The sequence below is a fragment of the Schistocerca serialis genome, chromosome 7, assembly GCF_023864345.2.
Source record: "Schistocerca serialis cubense isolate TAMUIC-IGC-003099 chromosome 7, iqSchSeri2.2, whole genome shotgun sequence".
NCBI classification, from domain to species: Eukaryota; Metazoa; Arthropoda; class Insecta; order Orthoptera; family Acrididae; genus Schistocerca; species Schistocerca serialis.
The window spans coordinates 516,824,438-516,842,885 of NC_064644.1; the positions used below are offsets into that span (position 1 = coordinate 516,824,438).

General features: G+C 44.5%; 1 protein-coding gene across 1 annotated transcript in view; it reads right to left on the reverse strand.

The window, feature by feature from the left end:
• Positions 1-18,448, reverse strand: part of LOC126413189 (myogenesis-regulating glycosidase-like) — a 92,134-nt gene that overhangs the window by 26,769 nt on the left and 46,917 nt on the right. The window contains exon 2 of the mRNA XM_050083085.1: positions 16,617-16,724. Within this exon, the coding sequence (XP_049939042.1) occupies positions 16,617-16,724 (108 nt within the window). The remainder of the gene's footprint in view (positions 1-16,616; positions 16,725-18,448) is intronic.

Below are 18,448 nucleotides of genomic sequence, written 5' to 3' on the forward strand. Positions count from 1 at the left end.
ATACGGATATCTTTTCTAAATAATTTTGCAGTTTATTTTGATCTTCTGATTACTTTACTAGACGATAGAGGACAGCATCATCTGCAAACAACCTAAGAAAATTGCTCAGATTGTCTCCGAAATCACTTATATATATAAGGAACAACAGAGAGCCTGTAACACTACCTTGGGAAACGCGAGAAATCACTTTTGTTTTACTCAACGACTTTACGTCAATTATTACGAACTGTGGCCTCTCTGACAGGAAATCACGAAGCCCATCAAATAACTGAAAGGACATCCCACAAGAACGCAGTTTCACTACAAGTCGCTTATGTCGTAAATTGCCAGAAGCCTTCTGTAAAACTAGAAATACTGAATCAATTTTATATCCCTTGGCAATAGCACTCCGCAATTAGCGTGTGTAAACAGCTAGTTGTGTTTCACAAGAACGATGTTTTCTAAGTCCGTGTTGACTATGTGCCAATATACTGTTCTCTTGAAGCTAATTCATAATGTTCTAACACAATACATGCTCCAAAATTTTGCTGCATACCGACACCAACGTGTCGAATTGTTTTTATTGGCCAAATGGTTCAAATGGCTCTGAGGACTATGGGACTTAACATCTGAGGTCATCGGTCCACTAGAACTTAGAACTACTTAAACCTAACTAACCTAAGGACATCACACACATCCATGCCCGCGGCAGGATTCGAAACTGCGACCGTATCGGTCGCGCGGTGGGCCTGTAATATAGTGGGTAACTCCTACTACCTTTCTTGAATATTGGTGTGATTTGGGTAGCTTTCCAGTCTGTGGGTACAAATCTTTCCTCGAGCAAGCGGTTGTATATGACTGTTAATACGAAACTGCTGCATCGCCATAACTGGTATACAGTGCTGACCGGAAGACTTGTTTTTATTAAGTGATTTAATTTGCTTCACTTCTCCCAGAACATCTAAGTTACTCATGTAGGCAACTTCTATTTATTCTTGAATTTTCTAGTTATTTTACATGTAGGGTATATTAAATTGTGCACAAATGGCCTTATTATTGTGTTCTTCTCTTTGCAGAAACTTTATGATCAGCTGATTAATAACTTGTTGGTCTATCTTTGAACCGAGCGAGGCTCAATCCCGTGTCCGGCCATCCTGATTTAGGTTTTCGTGATTTCTCTAAATCGCTCCGAGCAAAGGCCGTGATGATTACTTTCAAAGGGCACGGCCGACTTCCTTCCCTGTCCTTCCCTAATCCGATAAGACCGATGACCTCGCTATCTGGTCTACTCCCAAAAACAGTCCCCCCTCCCCCTCTTCTCCTTGAATAACTACTACTGCTGTCTATCTGTGGAAGCCGTTCTGCATGACATGGATTCAAAAAAGTCCTAAAGGTTTCCAGTGATATGTGGCCGCGGATATCTACTTAAAAATCACACAGTTCCCGCAAATTACTGACCGATGGTTTGTAGGCTCGAACCTAGCGTCCGACAGCATCACAGATGTGTTCGATCGGGATCATATCATGCGAACTGGTGACCAAGACGTTAACGTAACTATCACGGTCATCAAGCCATTACAGCGCAATTCTGATCTTGTGACATGGACAGTCGTCCTGTAGGAAGATGCCATCCTTGTCGAGGAAAATTCAAGCTTGAAGTGACACAGCGGTCAGCAATAACGTCCACGTAATCCAAAGCTGACATTGCCCTTCGATTACCACCACGGGTGCCATGGAGGCCCAGCTCAGTATCCACACTCACCTATATTCATGGCACGGTTCACGTTTAGAGCATCTGTACGCCTGTATGACGGCATATACAGATTCAGCCATTGAGTTGGTATAACAAGAAACGTGACTCAGTTGAACAGTCACACGTTTCCACTGATCCATGGTCCAGTCTCGATGATCCTGTACCTTGCAACAATATCGGATCACCATGGCAGCACGTCAACTGCCGTAGGGCCCCATGTTCAACCATGTGAGCTGAAAGGCGTACTCCGAAGCACTTGGGCCTGCTCCTCTATTTCCACTGTCGTTAGGTTTGCAATACGTAGCCGCCCATTCCGATTTACAGAAGTAGTTGTTACAGCTTGTGATGTAAGAAGGCCCACTGCTCAGAGGCCCATAGACACGGGTTCACAGGTAGATGCCGTGTTTCTTGACTTCCGCACAGCGTTCGATACAGTTCCCCACAGTCGTTTAATGAACAAAGTAAGAGCATATGGACTATCAGACCAATTGTGTGATTGGATTGAGGAGTTCCTAGATAACAGGATGCAACATGTCATTCTCAATGGAGAGAAGTCTTCCGAAGTAAGAGTGATTTCAGGTGTGCCGCAGGGGAGTGTCATAGGACCGTTGCTATTCACAATACACATAAATGACCTTGTGGATGACATCGGAAGTTCACTGAGGCTTTTTGCGGATGATGCTGTGGTGTATCGAGAGGTTGTAACAATGGAAAATTGTACTGAAATGCAGGAGGATCTGCAGCGAATTGACGCATGGTGCAGGGAATGGCAATTGAATCTCAATGTAGACAAGTGTAATGTGCTGCGAATACACAGAAAGATAGATCCTTTATCATTTAGCTATAAAATAGCAGGTCAGCAACCGGAAGCAGTTAATACCATAAATTATCTGGGAGTACGCATTAGGAGTGATTTAAAATGGAATGATCATATAATGTTGATCGTCGGTAAAGCAGATGCCAGACTGAGATTCATTGGAAGAATCCTAAGGAAATGCAATCCGAAAACAAAGGAAGTAGGTTACAGTACGCTTGTTCGCCCACTGCTTGAATACTGCTCAGCAGTGTGGGATCCGTACCAGATAGGGTTGATAGAAGATATAGAGAAGATACAACGGAGAGCAGCGCGCTTCGTTACAGGATCATTTAGTAATCGCGAAAGCGTTACTGAGATGATAGATAAACTCCAGTGGAAGACTCTGCAGGAGAGACGCTCAGTTGCTCGGTACGGGCTTTTGTCAAAGTTTCGAGAACATACCTTCACCGAAGAGTCAAGCAGTATATTGCTCCCTCCTACGTATACCTCGCGAAGAGACCATGAGGATAAAATCAGAGAGATTAGAGCCCACACAGGCATACCGACAATCCTTCTTTCCACGAACAATACGAGACTGGAATAGAAGGGAGAACCGATAGAGGTACTCAAGGTACCCTCCGCCACACACCGTCAGGTGGCTTGCGGAGTATGGATGTAGATGTAGATGTAGATGTAGATATTTTTACAAATATCAAATCCTAGGTCAAGAGCTAATAAACCTTTATTTGCAACTTCTTGGCTGACTTTTCAACTTTTTGTATATATGCAGATTGAAGCGAGGAATGAAAATTTGCACCAAAGCCAAGATCCGAAACCGGGTCTCCTGCTTAGTAGGTAGATAATAATCACTACGCCACCCTGCCACAGTGGCTTTGTACAACTGCACAGTTTACCGTAGTACGCGTTCCTTCTCATTCCAAACTCCGATTCACGCCTCAGCCCACACACAACAGAAAAGTATAAGACTTGATAAAGGCTCTGCAACTATGAAGTATGGTTTGATTATAGAACTTGTACTGGGTTTAGGCAGGATCCTCCGTTTCTTTCGATGCTGATGTGAGTTAACTATGACGGTCATCAAGCCATTACAGCGCGATTCTGATCTTGTGACATCGACAGTTGTCCTGTAGGAAGATGCCATCCTTGTCGAGGATTCAAGCTTGAAGTGACGCAGCGGTTAGCAATAACGTCCACGTAATCCACAGCTGACATTGCGCTTCAATTATAACCAATTCGGTTGGGGATCCTCTGCAATACTGTACGAGTTTAGGGAGGATACCAAGTGAGCTAAAGCGGGAATTTGGATTGAAGGGGAGGCGTGCTAGCGCTGTCCGTGCAGTACTGGCGCAGTGGTTAGCACGTCTGCCTAGTGAGTAGGAGGCCCGGGTTTGAGTCCCGAACTTCGTACATATTTTCATTCGTTGCTTTAGTCTGCATGTATAGACTGACACAAAAAAAACACGCAACACCAAAAAGAAGTTGTACGAAATGAACGAAATTTTGTAGTCTTTTTCCTTCATCTGAAAGATGATGCTATTGGAATTCAGCGCTAGCAGCATAAGGGTGGCACTAGTAGCACCAGTATGTGGATGCAACTGTGATTTACTTTAAATATAATCTAGTACGGTAGTGAGCGTTAGTTACCTTTGAGATTGGACGTGGTGAGATGATGCTAATCAACAATTTCTCTGTGGGAGCAAAGTCGCCATTATCAGCATCTCACTGATTAGAGCGAGGCCGTGTAAGAGGGCTGGGAGAAGCTGGTTGTTCCTTCTGAATTTACGTGATTGCTGGCGGCGGTGGTCGCGAGAATGTACGGGTCGCAGGAAGACCGGGTCCGGGCTGCCGCGTGGCACCTCCGAGTGGGAGGACCATCGTGTTCAGAGTATGGCCTTCGTACGTCGTACTACATCCGCAGGAGCAATTTGAGGTGACACAACTAACTGTCAGAAGTAAGTTACTTCAAGGACAGTTCCGAGCTATCGCCGGCACAGCCCTCGGTTTCATCGAAGAATGCAATAATGCTCGCATCCTGCACTGGAGGTGCCTTCAATAACGCTGTGTCTCCTAAGTGTAGTAGCGAAGGCGTGGGGGGGGGGGGGGGGGGGGGCAAAGTTTCTACAGGCAAATCTTCTGAGCGTTGGTAAACGTACAAAATAGAAAGGAACGCTGGAAACAGTGCACAAGTCACATGAAGAGCCATGGGACAAGTTAATTAGTATCTTACAAAACGACGTACATAGTAGATAGCAATGCACATGCGAAGTAATCAAACACCTGAACAAGGAAGATAGAGGCAATGTCTCACTGCAAATCACACCCAGTGAGCAATGGATAAATCATTATTCAGACTTATGGTGTACACAGAAAGCCGAAGACAATGCTGCAGAAATTGTAAATTGTGTACAACGAAATAGTAGATTCAGTTATTATGGAGGAGCTGCAAGACGCTTTCAAAGGTGTAAGGAACAGGATAGTAGGGAGTAATTGCTGAAGTGATAAAATATGGCGACTTATCACTAGATGAAAGGGTTTTACAATTAATAAATTAATGCTGGAGGAACTCCAATATCTGACACGTGGAGTAAAACAAAAGTACTCTCTCTGTTCAAGAAAGGGAAACGCAAGGACTGTAAAAATGATCGTGGCATCAGTCTTTTAAACAATGGATACAAATTGTACTCAAAGATAGTCAGTCAATAACCGCATGAAGAATATCACAGAAGCTGTTGTTTCCGAGGACGAAATGAATTTACATCAGGTCATTCATGCACGGACAAGTGTTTGTAATGAAGGACATTAAAGAAAGAGACAGAGAACTTAATCTAGAGACGCATATGGCCGTCTCGGCTCTTGAGAAGGCTCTTGACCGTGCTAATTGTCATAGCCCATGGAAACTGATATCAGAACGTGAATACCCTTATCATTTAATAGAGGTAGTGAAAACTGGAATATAGTTACTCTTTTTACTGTATTATATTTCAAAACTTTATCATCACAGACTCCAAGAAAAGCTTGCTTCACCACCAGTCAATAGACATATATATTAACTCCATTCTTCGTAAATGAAAAAGAAAAAAATAGAGGATAGCGCTCGATGTGTACCTGAGTGTGATTCTGTTTGTGGATGATACCGTTGCTTTTCAAAAGAATGAAGATAACCTACAAAGATCTTAACAGCAGCTCAACGAAATACGCAAGGAATATTACGTGAAGTTTCTAGTAATTAAACCAAATTGACGGCATTCCAAGGAAAATATAAAGCCAGATAAAAAACTTACATGATTCCGTTTTGGAATAGACCTCCCGAATATCTTACTTAGGCTGTGGCGTACGTTTCGATAAGTTTCGTTCCTGAAAATAAAAGACACACAAGTTGTCTGTCGTGCGATTAGCAGACATTGGGCCATTATGAACAAACAGCAGGAATGAGGTTCATCAGGAGGAAGAAGGACTGCGCATAAGAGACATGATTAGAAATACGGAGATACTCGTATTAGAACAGAATTAAATACTTTCAACATGAAAGAAAAAGTTGAAATGTATCGTGGAAATAGGAGACATGAGAAAGTCTGGTCATAAAATCCGCAGATGATCCTGAACTACATATCGAGTGAGGGAAGACGGGAATGACTTTGTTTGTGACTTATGAACGGGTGCGATACGAATTAATAAAATTTTCTCGGGCTTCCAGCCGCGTCAGGTGGTTAAAATCGCACGAGCTTTCGACTGAGCTCTCGCCGGTCATTGTCAAGTGGTAAGACTGACTGCTGTGTCGCCATGGCCGCGTCGCTATATAGCCGCACTGCTGGCTGTGACGTCACTAGTGCTGTCTTCCTCGCCAGATATGGTAAAGTTTTCATCCCGCGTCCGTCACGCCCGTTTTAACCTCGCGGTGGCCGGGTCCCAGGCTGTGCTGAGCTGCAAACCGCAGTCCTTGTTGATGGTGTATTTTCAGTAAGCATCAATACACGGTTGACGGAGCACAAAAGAAACTGTCGCTTGGGACATATTGACAAATCGGCAGTAGCGGAACATGTTTTTAAGGATGGAGGTCACGAAATAAAATTTGGTGAAACAAGCGTGCTAGCGAAGATCGTCGCACTATTATACACGTATGTATAGAGAGGCAATTGAAATCCACAAACATCAATACAATTTTAATCGTAAAGAAGAAGGATTAAAATTGGATAAGGTATGGCGGTCGACGTTGCATCAATCACGTTACAATCGATTGCCTGCAATCGACAGAACAGACGATAGCCAGAGATAGCTGCACATCGACGCCACGTGACGTGTGGTGGCGCCCCCTACGATCTCTATATAAGCGGCGGCCCCAGCTCCTAGCAGAAGCTGCTGACAGCCCGCCTTGTGTAAGGTGATAAAAATTACAATAAAGAAAAAAAAAAAAAAACTCCTAGCAGCCAGTCGTCGACTCATCTCGGAAGACGTTCTCCGTAGTTGAGAACGAAACGTCAGGGAGAAGAAGTTCTACAGATCGACCACGGCAACTTAGCCCGGAAGAGTTTACTGATAAAGACGCCGGCCGTGAAAGCCTACATGGCATGTTTGTACTTCCTCCTTTCATCAATCAACTGAAGTATTTCTTCTGTTACCCATGGTTTCTTCACAGCTACCTTCTTTGTACCTATGTTTTCCTTCCCAACTTCTGTGATGGCCCTTTTTAGAGATGTCCATTCCTCTTCAACTGTATTGCCTACTGCGCTATTCCTTATTGCTGTATCTATAGCGTTAGAGAACTTCAAACATATGTCGTCATTCCTTAGTACTTCCGTATCCCACTTCTTTGCGTATTGATTTTTTCCTGACTAATGTCTTGAACTTCAGCCTACTTTTCATCACTACTATATTGTGATCTGAGTCTATATCTGCTCCTGGGTACGCCTTACAATCCAGTATCTGATTTCGGAATCTCTGTCTGACCATGATGTAATCTAATTGAAATCTTCCCGTATCTCCCGGCCTTTTCCAAGTAAACCTCCTCCTCTTGTGATTCTTGAACAGGGTATTCGCTATTACTAGCTGAAACTTGTTACAGAACTCAATTAGTCTTTCTCCTCTTTCATTCCTTGTCCCAAGCCCATATTCTCCTGTAACCTTTTCTTCTACTCCTTCCCCTACAACTGCATTCCAGTCGCCCATGACTATTAGATTTTCGTCCCCCTTTACATACTGCATTTCCCTTTCAATATCCTCATACACTTTCTCTATCTGTTCATCTTCAGCTTGCGACGTCGGCATGTATACCTGAACTATCGCTGTCGGTGTTGGTCTGCTGTCGATTCTAATTAGAACAACCCGGTCACTGAACTGTTCACAGTAACACAAAAAAAATGGTTCAAATGACCCTGAGCACTATGGGACTTAACTGCTGTGGTCATCAGTCACCTAGAACTTAGAACTACTCAATCCTAACTAACCTAAGGACATCACACACATCCATGCCCGAGGCAGGATTCGAACCTGCGACCGTAGCTGTCACGCGGTTCCAGACTGTAGCGCCTAGAAACGAACGGCCACTCCGGCCGGCCACAGTAACACACCCTCTGCCCTACCTTCCTATTCATAACGAATCGTACACCTATTATACCATTTTCTGCTGCTGTTGATATTACCCGATACTCATCTGACCAGAAATCCTTGTCTTCCTTCCACTTCACTTCACTGACCCCTACTATATCTAGATTGAGCCTTTGCATTTCCCTTTTCAGATTTTCTAGTTTCCTGCCACGTTCAAGCTTCTGACGTTCCATGCCCAGACTCGTAGAACGTTATCCTTTCGTTGATTATTCAATCTTTTTCTCATGGTAACCTCTTCCTAGGCAGTCCCCTCCCGGAGATCCGAATGGGGGACTATTCCGGAATCTTTTGCCAATGGAGAGATCATCATCGGGGCGGACGTCGTAAGACATCCGTTTAAGTTCGTTGTGGATCGATTGACTCAGCTTTTTTTATTACAGAAGGCAGCTAACCCTCTGACCGAACACGCTGAGCTACCGTGCCGGCGACATGTCCTGTGGATGCACGTTACGCGTCTTTAATGCAGTGGTTCCCATTGCCTTCTGCATCCTCATGTCCTTGATCATTGCTGATTCTCCCGCCTTTAGGGCCAATTTCCCACCCCTAGGACAAGAGAGTGCCCTGACCCTCTATCCGCTCCTCCGCCCTCTTTGACAAGGCCGTTGGCAGAATGAGGCTGACTTCTTATGCCGGAAGTCTTCGGCCGACAATGCTGATTATTTATCAAAATTTATGCAGTGGCGGGGATCGAACCCGGGACCGAAAATGTTTTGATTATGAATCAAAGACGCTACCCCTAGCCCGCGGGTACACCCTTTATATTATATATTTATAAAGTGTATATTCTGTACCAACGTACTCTTTTTTAACTGGAACAATGCCTATTGACATTAACAAACTAAGTGTGTGGTAAACTAGAATGTTACTGGTGTTCGTTGCAGGGGTCTAGTGCAAGTTGTTTATGAGATATCGTATTTTGACAAGTTCCCACGCCGAAACTTGTACAATACCTGTTGCAGCACACATTAAAGAATAACACAAGTGAATACACTACGTATGTGGATTCTCACAAGTAACGAGACAGCTGACCATCACAGTTTGTATTCAAAATGACCACCGGCAGCGGTAATATGATGGTTGGAACTTCAATAGTGGCTACTACGAGGGTTGGAACTTAAACATAAGCAACTACTAATCCCAACCGATACAAAAGAGATAAATGTTTGCATCTGTTACTGTCCTTCAAAGTAGTCACCAGCGTTGCGTAGAACCCGTTGCCAATGATGCGGAAGGCGTAGTATACCGTTAGCAGAGCCTGTTCTGTTGATGGTGCGAATGGAGCGGTCTACTGCCTGTCGAATCTCTGGAACAGTTTCGAAGTCAATGCCACCGTTAATGCACAGTATTACTTTCGTTTTCGGAGCTTCGCCTGAGACCAGCTTTGCGAAAGAAGCTGCGACACTTTCGCGCAACCCACCCGTCGTTTTGCACGACAATGAACGGTCGCATACAGCGCAAGCTGTGGCTACTCTGCTCGGTCGATGGGACTGGGAAATACTGTACCATCCACCATACTCCGCGGACATAAATCCTTCTGACTTTGATTTGATTCCGAAGATAAAGGAATCACATCGTGGCATTCGTTTCAGAAGTTCCAGAGATTCGACAGGCAGTAGACCGCTCCATTCGCACCAAAACAGAACATGATCTGCTAATGGTGTACTACGCCTTCCACATCGCTGGCAACGGGTTTTACACAATGCTGGAGACTGCTCTGAAGGCCAGTAAAACTTTGAAACACATATCTATCTGTAAATAAATACACTACTGGCCATTAGATTTGCTACACCAAGAAGAAATGCGGATGATAAACGGGTATTCATTGGACAAATATATAATACTAGAACAGACTTGTGATTTCATTTTCGCCGGCCGGAGTGGCCGATCGGTTCTAGGCGCTACAGTCTGGAGCCGCGCGACCGCTACGGTCGCAGGTTAGAATCCTGCCTCGGGGATGGATGTGTGTGATGTCCTTAGGTTAGTTAGGTTTAAGTAGTTCTAAGTTCTAGGGGACTGATGACCTCCGAAGTTAAGTCCCATAGTGCTCAAAGCCATTTGAACCATTTGAATTCTTTTTCACGAAGTTTGAGTGCGTAGATGCTGAGAAATCAGTACTCAGAACAACCACCTCTGGCCGTAATAACGGCCTTGATACGCCTGGGCATTGAGTCAAACAGAGCTTGGATGGCTTGTACAGGTACAACTACCCAAACAGCTTCAACACGATACCACAGATCATCATGAGTAGAGACTGGCGTATTGTGACGAGCCAGTTGTTCGGCCACCATTGACCAGACGTTTTCAATTGGTGAGAGATCTGGAGAATGTGCTGGCCAGGGCAGCAGTCGAACATTTTCTATATCTATGTATCTAGAATGGCATGTACAGGGCCTGCAACATGTGGTCGTGCATTATCCTGCTGAAATTTATGGTTTTGCAGGTATCGAATGAAGCGTAGAGCCACGGGTCGTAACACATCTGAAATGTAACGTCCACTGTTCAAAGTGCCGTCAATGAGAACAAGAGGTGACCGAGACGTGTAACCAATGGCAACCCATACCATCACGCTGGCTCATACGCCTGTATGACGATGACGAATACACGCTTCCAATGTGCGTTCACCGCGATGTCGCCAAACACGGACGCGACCATCATGATACTGTAAACAGAACCTGGATTCATCTGAAAAAATGACGTTTTGCCATTTGTGCACCCAGGTTCGTCGTTGAGTACACCATCGCAGGCGCTCCTGTTTGTGATGCAGCGTCAATGGTAACCATAGCCATGGTCTCATAGCTGATAGTCCATGCTGCTGCAAACGTCGTCGAACTGTTCGTGCAGATGGTTGTCGTCTTGCAAACGTCCCCATCTGTTGACTCACGGATCGAGACGTGGGTGCACGATCCGTTACAGTCATGCAAATAAGATGCCTGTCATCTCGACAGATAGTGATACGAGGCCGTTGGGATCCAGCACGTTGTTCCGTGTTACCATCGTGGACCCACCGATTCCATATTCTGCTAATAGTCATTGGATCACGACTAATGCGAGAAGCAATGTCGCGATACGATAAGCCGCAATCACTATAGGCTACAATCCAACCTTTATCAAAGTCGGAAACGTGATGGTACCCATTTGTCCTCCTTACACGAGGCATCACAACAACATTTCACCAGGCAAAGCCGGTCAACTGCTGTTTGTGTGTGAGAAATAGGTTGGAAACTTTCCTCAAGTCATCACGTTGTAGATGTCGCCACCGGCGCCAACCTTGTGTGAATGCTCTGAAAAGCTAATCATTTGAATATCACAGCATCTTCTTCCTGTCGGTTAAATTTCGCGTCTGTAGCAGGTCATCTTCGTGGTGTAGCAATTTTAATGGCCAGAAGTGAAGTTGCCATTATTAAAGCTCGTATATACCGGGTGATCAAAAAGTCAGTATAAATTTGAAAACTTAATAAGCCACGGAATAACGTAGACAGAGGGGAAAAAATTGACAGAGATGCTTGAAATGACATGGGGTTTTATTAGATCAAAAAAAAAAATATATTACTAGACGCGTGGAACATCTTTTGCGCGCGTCGTTTGGTGATGATCGTGTGCTCAGCCTCCACTTTCGTCATGCTTGGCCTCTCAGGTCCCCAGACCTCAGTCCGTACGATTATTGACTTTGGGGTTACCTGAAGTCGAAAGTGTATCGTGGTTGACTGACATCTCTAGGGATGCTGAAAGACAACATCCGACGAGAGTGCCTCTCCATAACTCCGGACATGCTTTACAGTGCTGTTCACAACATTATTTCTCGACTACAGCTATTGTTGAGGAATGATGGTGGACATTTTGAGCATTTCCTGTAAAGAACATCATGTTTGTTTTGTCTTACTTTGTTATGGTAATTATTGCTATTCTGATCAGATGAAGCGCCATCTGTCGGACATTTTTTGAACGTTTGTATTTTTTTTGTTGCAATAAAACCCCGTGTCATTCCAAGCATGTGTGTCAATTTGTACCTCTCTATCTACATTATTCCGTGATTTATTCAGTTTTGAAATTTATACTGACTTTTTGATCGCCTGGTACATGCTACCATTTCGGCTTGGAATGCAAGCTTCCCATTCGTTAACAGCAACAAACTATCGAGCAGAGAGTGATGGTTATAATAGAAGAGAGGCAGGAAATAGTTTAAACAAGGTGGGCTGGTGGTAGGGAGGAAAGTAATCGTCATAACCTCAAACGAACCCCACCACCGGCTGGAAACGGCGAGATGGAAGTGGGGAAGACTTTCTTGCCCCTGAAAAACTCATGATTAACCACTATAAACTAACATATACGGAGGAGAAGCTTATAAAAGTAACAACAATACTGATTCGCTGAAGTCCTCCCCACCTGATAGGCTGCTCGGCGCCATAAACTGAACCGAAAAGATAAATCTCATAACCTCACAAAACACTGTTGTTGCTGACATCGACTAAAACCGTTGTGGCTGTCTCTTCCGGGAAACGCCACTGTGCGACACCTGCCGTAGCAGCATACCACCATGATCCAGTCCAGTCATCGAGAGATAGTAAGTCCTCTCCATGTGGCGTAATACGAGGGTGGTTTGAAAAGTTCTCGGAATCACCACGAGAGGTCAGCGCTAGCGCAACGAGTTCTCCACGTGATATTCCTTGGACTGTTGCCTTTAAACACGTGTCAAGTCAGTGTTCTTGGAAGAGAGCTGTGGTGGTGACGTTCCTCTATTGTTGTTCCCGCGTAGTGATTTGCGAAGATGGAAAAAATATCGAAATTCAAGTAGTGATGAAGTACTTCGTAAAGAAAAGTATGAAAGCAACGGACATCCATGCCGATTTGCAGAATGCACTGGAGGACTCTGCTCCTCCATATTCAACCGTTGTCAATTGGACAAATGAATATAAATTTGGTCGGGAGAGCTTTGATGATGATCCGCACAGTGGTCGGCCAAGATGTGTCACTACTCCAGAAATCATTGTAAAAGTGCACAAAATGGTCATGGAGGGTCGCCGATTGAAAGTGATTGAAATTGCTCACTCTTGCCAGATGTTATCTGAAAGGGTATATCACATTTTAAGTGAAGACTTAGAAATGAAAAAAAATTATCGGCAAGATGGGTGCCTCGACTCTTAACTCGCGCCGTAACACATGTGCCGTCGTCATGGCAAAATTACACGAACAAAGGTATGAATTCATTAATTATGGTATGAATTGTTGCCACATCCGCCTTATGCACCTGATATGGCTCCCTCAGACCTCCATCTCTTCCCAAAACTGAAAATTTTTCTTGGTGGACGAAGATTAACTTCGAACGTAGAACTGATCGCCGGAGTTGACAACTATTTTGCAAAGCCCAGAGGAAAATCATTTTCGAGATGCGATCAAGGCACTGGAACATCGTTGGACCAAATGCATTAATCTACAAGGGGACTACATTGGAAAATAAAAGAAGTTTCAGTGATGTAAGTACTTTTTTTGCTATTCCGTTCCGAGAACTTTTCAAACCACACTCGTACTTCACAGCTTGCAACCATCTCATGCTTCGGGATCTCAACAGAAAACATGGTATGACCGAGCCAGCACCAATTAGCCTGTAGGGAATACGCAATGTTTTTCACTTATTTCGCTTTAGAGTCCAGATTCAGACTTGCATTTGATAATGACCTGATTACAAGTACAGTTTCTTCGATGCATTTTCATCAGATACATCTGTGAGTTGCGCATCGTATTTAATTAGTTCCTGCATCACAACTCGACAATTGGCTGTACAGTTGTCGGTCATCATTGGAAGTGCGTCTGTAATGATAGAGAATCGCGATTATTGAAAGTGGTGCAGACGATGGGTTCCATTGTATTCTCATTCATGTATGCTCACAAGAGAACACAATATTCAGAGAAAGGCCATTTCATCTGAATTGTTGGAGTGTTTTGAGACCGACTGAGAGGCCCTTCTGTCGTTATGGGGGGCGAAAGCTGGGTGCACAACTCTGTGCCAGAAACAAAAAGGCATGGAGTGGCATCATCCTCATACACCACAAAAGAAGAAATTCAAGATAACCCCGTCTGCCGGAAAAGTCATGGTCACAGTCTTCTAGGATTGTGATTGCATCATTCTTATGGATGTGATGCCAAGAAGATCAACCATGAATTCAGAGTCATACGCAAAGCCTCTGAATAAACTCAAGGACTTTTATGACGTGTTCGATCGGACAAGAATCCAGCAGAAATCTTGCTCCAACACGATAATGCCCGCACACACACAGGTCTGAGAACCTGGGAACACATCGCGAAACTGGTTTGGACATCACTGCCTCATCCAGCCCATAGTCCAGGCCTGGCAGCCTCGGACTTCCATGGGGCATTAGTTATTTAACAACTCTCATATATTATTGAATGCAATTAATGAATACATTATAATCAATGTATAACCATTCTCCCTATACATTGGCTATAAATACCCTTAAACCAAGTCTCTACTGTGTGCCAGCCACCACCAGAACCCGGCCAGAGTCACCGAGGCTGAACATCAATATGTGGACTGAAACACCTCCACATTTGTGAACCAGATTACAGTTCTTTGAAAAGTCTTTCCCTAGAGTCCCAGATTCTCTCGTATTAGCCCCCTTTGTGAGAACACGTCAGTGTGGGAGAAAGGGAGGAGAAATATTACATTCGAATGCTACTTCAGAGACGAATTTACGGCTACTAGTGGGAATGGGTTATGCTACAAATAAAGGGAGCTTACATAGCCAGACCACCGTAAACCAGACGTCAACACCCCATAGTGGCTTCACAAGTGACTATATTCCAATATCAGCACAGTATGGTTAAGGGGACATCCGCCTTATTTTTATCTAGTAATTGTACTGCATCGAGTTTAATCATTTTCAGAACTCTTGAAAGGAACTAGGAGCTTCTGCTACATTGGACACTAATTGAATTATAATATTTTACGGACTATAAGATGCACATTTTTCCTCGATTAATTGCCTCCAAATCACAGGTGCGTCTTATACTCGAAACTAATACAGAAATGAAGCTTCCTGGCAGATTGAAACTGCGTGCCGAACCGAGACTCGACCTCGGGAACTTTGCCTTTCGCGGGCAATTGCTCTACCAACTGAGCTACCCAAGCACGACTTACGCCCCGTTCTCACAGCTTTACTTTTGCCAGTACCTCGTCTCCTACCTTCCAAACTTTACAAAAGCTCTCCTGCGAACCTTGCAGAACTAGCACTCCTGAAAGAAAGGATATTGCAGAGACATGGCTTAGACACAGCCTAGGGGATATTTCCAGAACGAGATTTTCACTCTGCAGCGGAGTGTGCGCTGATATGAAACTTCCTGGCAGATTAAAACTGTGTGCCGGACCGAGACTCGAACTCGGGACCTTTGCCTTTCGCGGGCAAATGCTCTACCAACGGAGCTACCCAAGTACTCTTTCAGTAGTGCTAGTTCCGCAAGGTTCGCAGGAGAGCTTCTGTAAAGTTTGGAAGGTAGGAGACGAGGTACTGGCAGAAGTAAAGCTGTGAGGAGAGGGTGTTAGTCGTGCTTGGGTAGCTCAGTTGGTAGAGCACTTGCCCGCGAAAAGCAAAAGTCCCGAGTTCGAGTCTCGGTCCGGCACGCAGTTTTAATCTGCCAGGAAGTTTCATATCAGCGCACACTCCGCTGCAGAGTGAAAATCTCATCCTTTAATACAGGAATATCCAGCGTTTGAACTAAAATTCCCACGAGTCTTAAAAATGGTCATGTATTCGATGTCGCAGGAAACTGGCAACATTGGATTCCACTGGAAGCTACAGTGCACCGATACGACGAACGTAAGTTGCAGGAATTGACAAGCTTGCTAACACTGTCTCCCTTCCGCCTCGCTGTCGCAAACCGAGAGTACTATGCCAGTGAATTTGAATTGAAAGTGACTTGTGTTATCAGTAACAATACAATATTTTTTGTTAGTAGCTATTTACGTAATGAAAAAAAGATAGATATCCATATGATGCAGTCTATAAATTTAAATTAATAGCAAGTGCAGAAGAACAAATAAACAGTGCGGTTTAGCTGCATTTCGGCCCTCCACCAACAGAAGAAACCATTCGCGATTGGCAGGCTAGTGAAGAAGAACCGAAAAAGATGAGGAACACTCATTGTGCAAATGGGGGACTGAATGCAAAATGGCCAAAATTAGAGGATGACGATTTTCAGGGATTTTAAGTCAGTTAGGTTACATAGACTAAGAATTATTTTTAGTCTGGCTTTGGAATCTAATAATAAAAATGGTAAAAATATTTTTTAAACATATTTGCTTAAAAATAAGGTGCATCTTATAGTCCATATTGTCTTACAGTCCGTAAAATGCGGTGCATGATTCGCTTGTGTGAGCACACTTTCCGAATGTTACTATTATCTTGAGGGAAGAGTCCGTACACTTCTGGACAAGTGAGGGCGTGGGACACTCACCTCTGCTGGTGGAGATGGAGACTCGCCCACTGTGCTGGTCGTAGCGCGTCTTCAGCTGGGCAGCGGCGCTCGCCGTCAACACCAGCAACAGCAGCGCCTTGTGTGCAGCTACGACAGAGACAGACAGAACACAGGTCATCGTCATTTCATTCTGGAGTTACGTAGTGTGCTCAAAGTCGCTGGTTTCAACTGGTGGAGACAAAAGTGTTGCTGTTCTCGTAGAAGAGCTGAAGGCATCCACGTTTCATTTCGCAGATAGATAAAGAGGTCCCGAGGCCGTTCACGGTATTGCACGATATGTAACAGTGTGCAATAATGATATTGCGCAATATTTAACATTGCGCAGTATTATTGACTTTCTGTTGATGAGGTTGACGGTTGTGCAATATTTTGAGGGATGTACTGAATTTAGAGTTTATTAGCTAACTGCTTGGATCGTATAGTGTCAGGCTAGTATTGTATATAAATTCTTCCAGTCCAGATGTGGCATAACAGCAAACCACTGCTTAACAGTATTGGTTAAAAACAGCCTTTATTTGCATTTTCGGTAACATGATATGTGCGATAGGCTATGATATCACGGTCCACAAAGCTTTCCAGTCCAGATACATTAGGTACGCCTGTACCACCACGTACGATAGCAACTGTTAACCATCCGTTCCCATGGGTAAAGGAATCATTGGTGTCGATGCTGAAGTTGAGTCTGCAACCGCAGAACACAGCGGGTCCATCCAATAGGGAATGTGCAGCAACAGATTTGATGACATTCTTTTTCTTGTCGGCAGCTGATGTAGTCATTTCGACGTCCTCAACTGTTTTATATATTGTCTGTCTGGCACGACGACGATATCTCCTGTAAGGCATCTTGGCAGCGTTCAATGCAGTTGCCTGTGCAGCTGCAGCAGCGCGAATGGTCCGCTCCGCGGGCAGCGCTCGCTTTTATAGCCGCGCAGTGGCGCGGAGAGAGATAAGGGACTTAGAAAATTTCACAGTGCCAGCCGAGTGTTATCCCGTACGCGGGCACTAGTAGCGCGTACGCTGTTTGTCAGTCTTAGGCGGCTGGCGCGCTGCCAAGATGGACATGAGCCGCCTTATCGGCGGGGTCAAAGGTCAAGCACACAGCACCAAGATCTGCATGACGCATTCCGTTCACAGGAGCGAGTTAATCGTTATGCGTTCACTGTGAACGGGAACGCCTAATGCTGATCTTGGTTCCTCTCGCGTCCATCTAGAAAAGATAACCTGAAGATGCATAAATAAGGCGAAACGCGCCGTTGAAAAATAAAAAAAAATTTAATTGCAACCAAGATTGTTTTTAACCAATACTAGTATTCTATATGTTTCTCATCTCCGTTTGCTCTGCCAGACTATTTATCTTGCGCCATTTGTTGTGTTGTGATATGGGAACGGATTCGAAATCAGCAGAACGGACGTTAATTTGGGAGTCACTGAAAGCAGTTAGTGATTTCCCATCTTTGTGGTGTGTTAAATGAAACGAATATAGCCTTAGCCGGCCGAAAAATTAATCACCCCAGTGCGCACGCGCACTTTGTAAACGTAGCACAGATCGAGTCACGTGATCAACAGCGAGCGCACTGCCTCTACGGCAGCAGAAGGCGGTAGCGATCGGAGAGACATTTATATTTCAAGCTGTCGTTGTACGTGAACATGGGTAAATGCAATGTCCTGACAGAATGGCAAGACCGGGCAATCACGTTTGACCGTAATCATTGCCATATGGTGTGTGAAGTTGCTGGATTTGTTGGCATTTCGCTGCGAACTTTTTGACTAGTGTACAAGCAGTGGTGTGAGACATGTGGCCACGAAATACA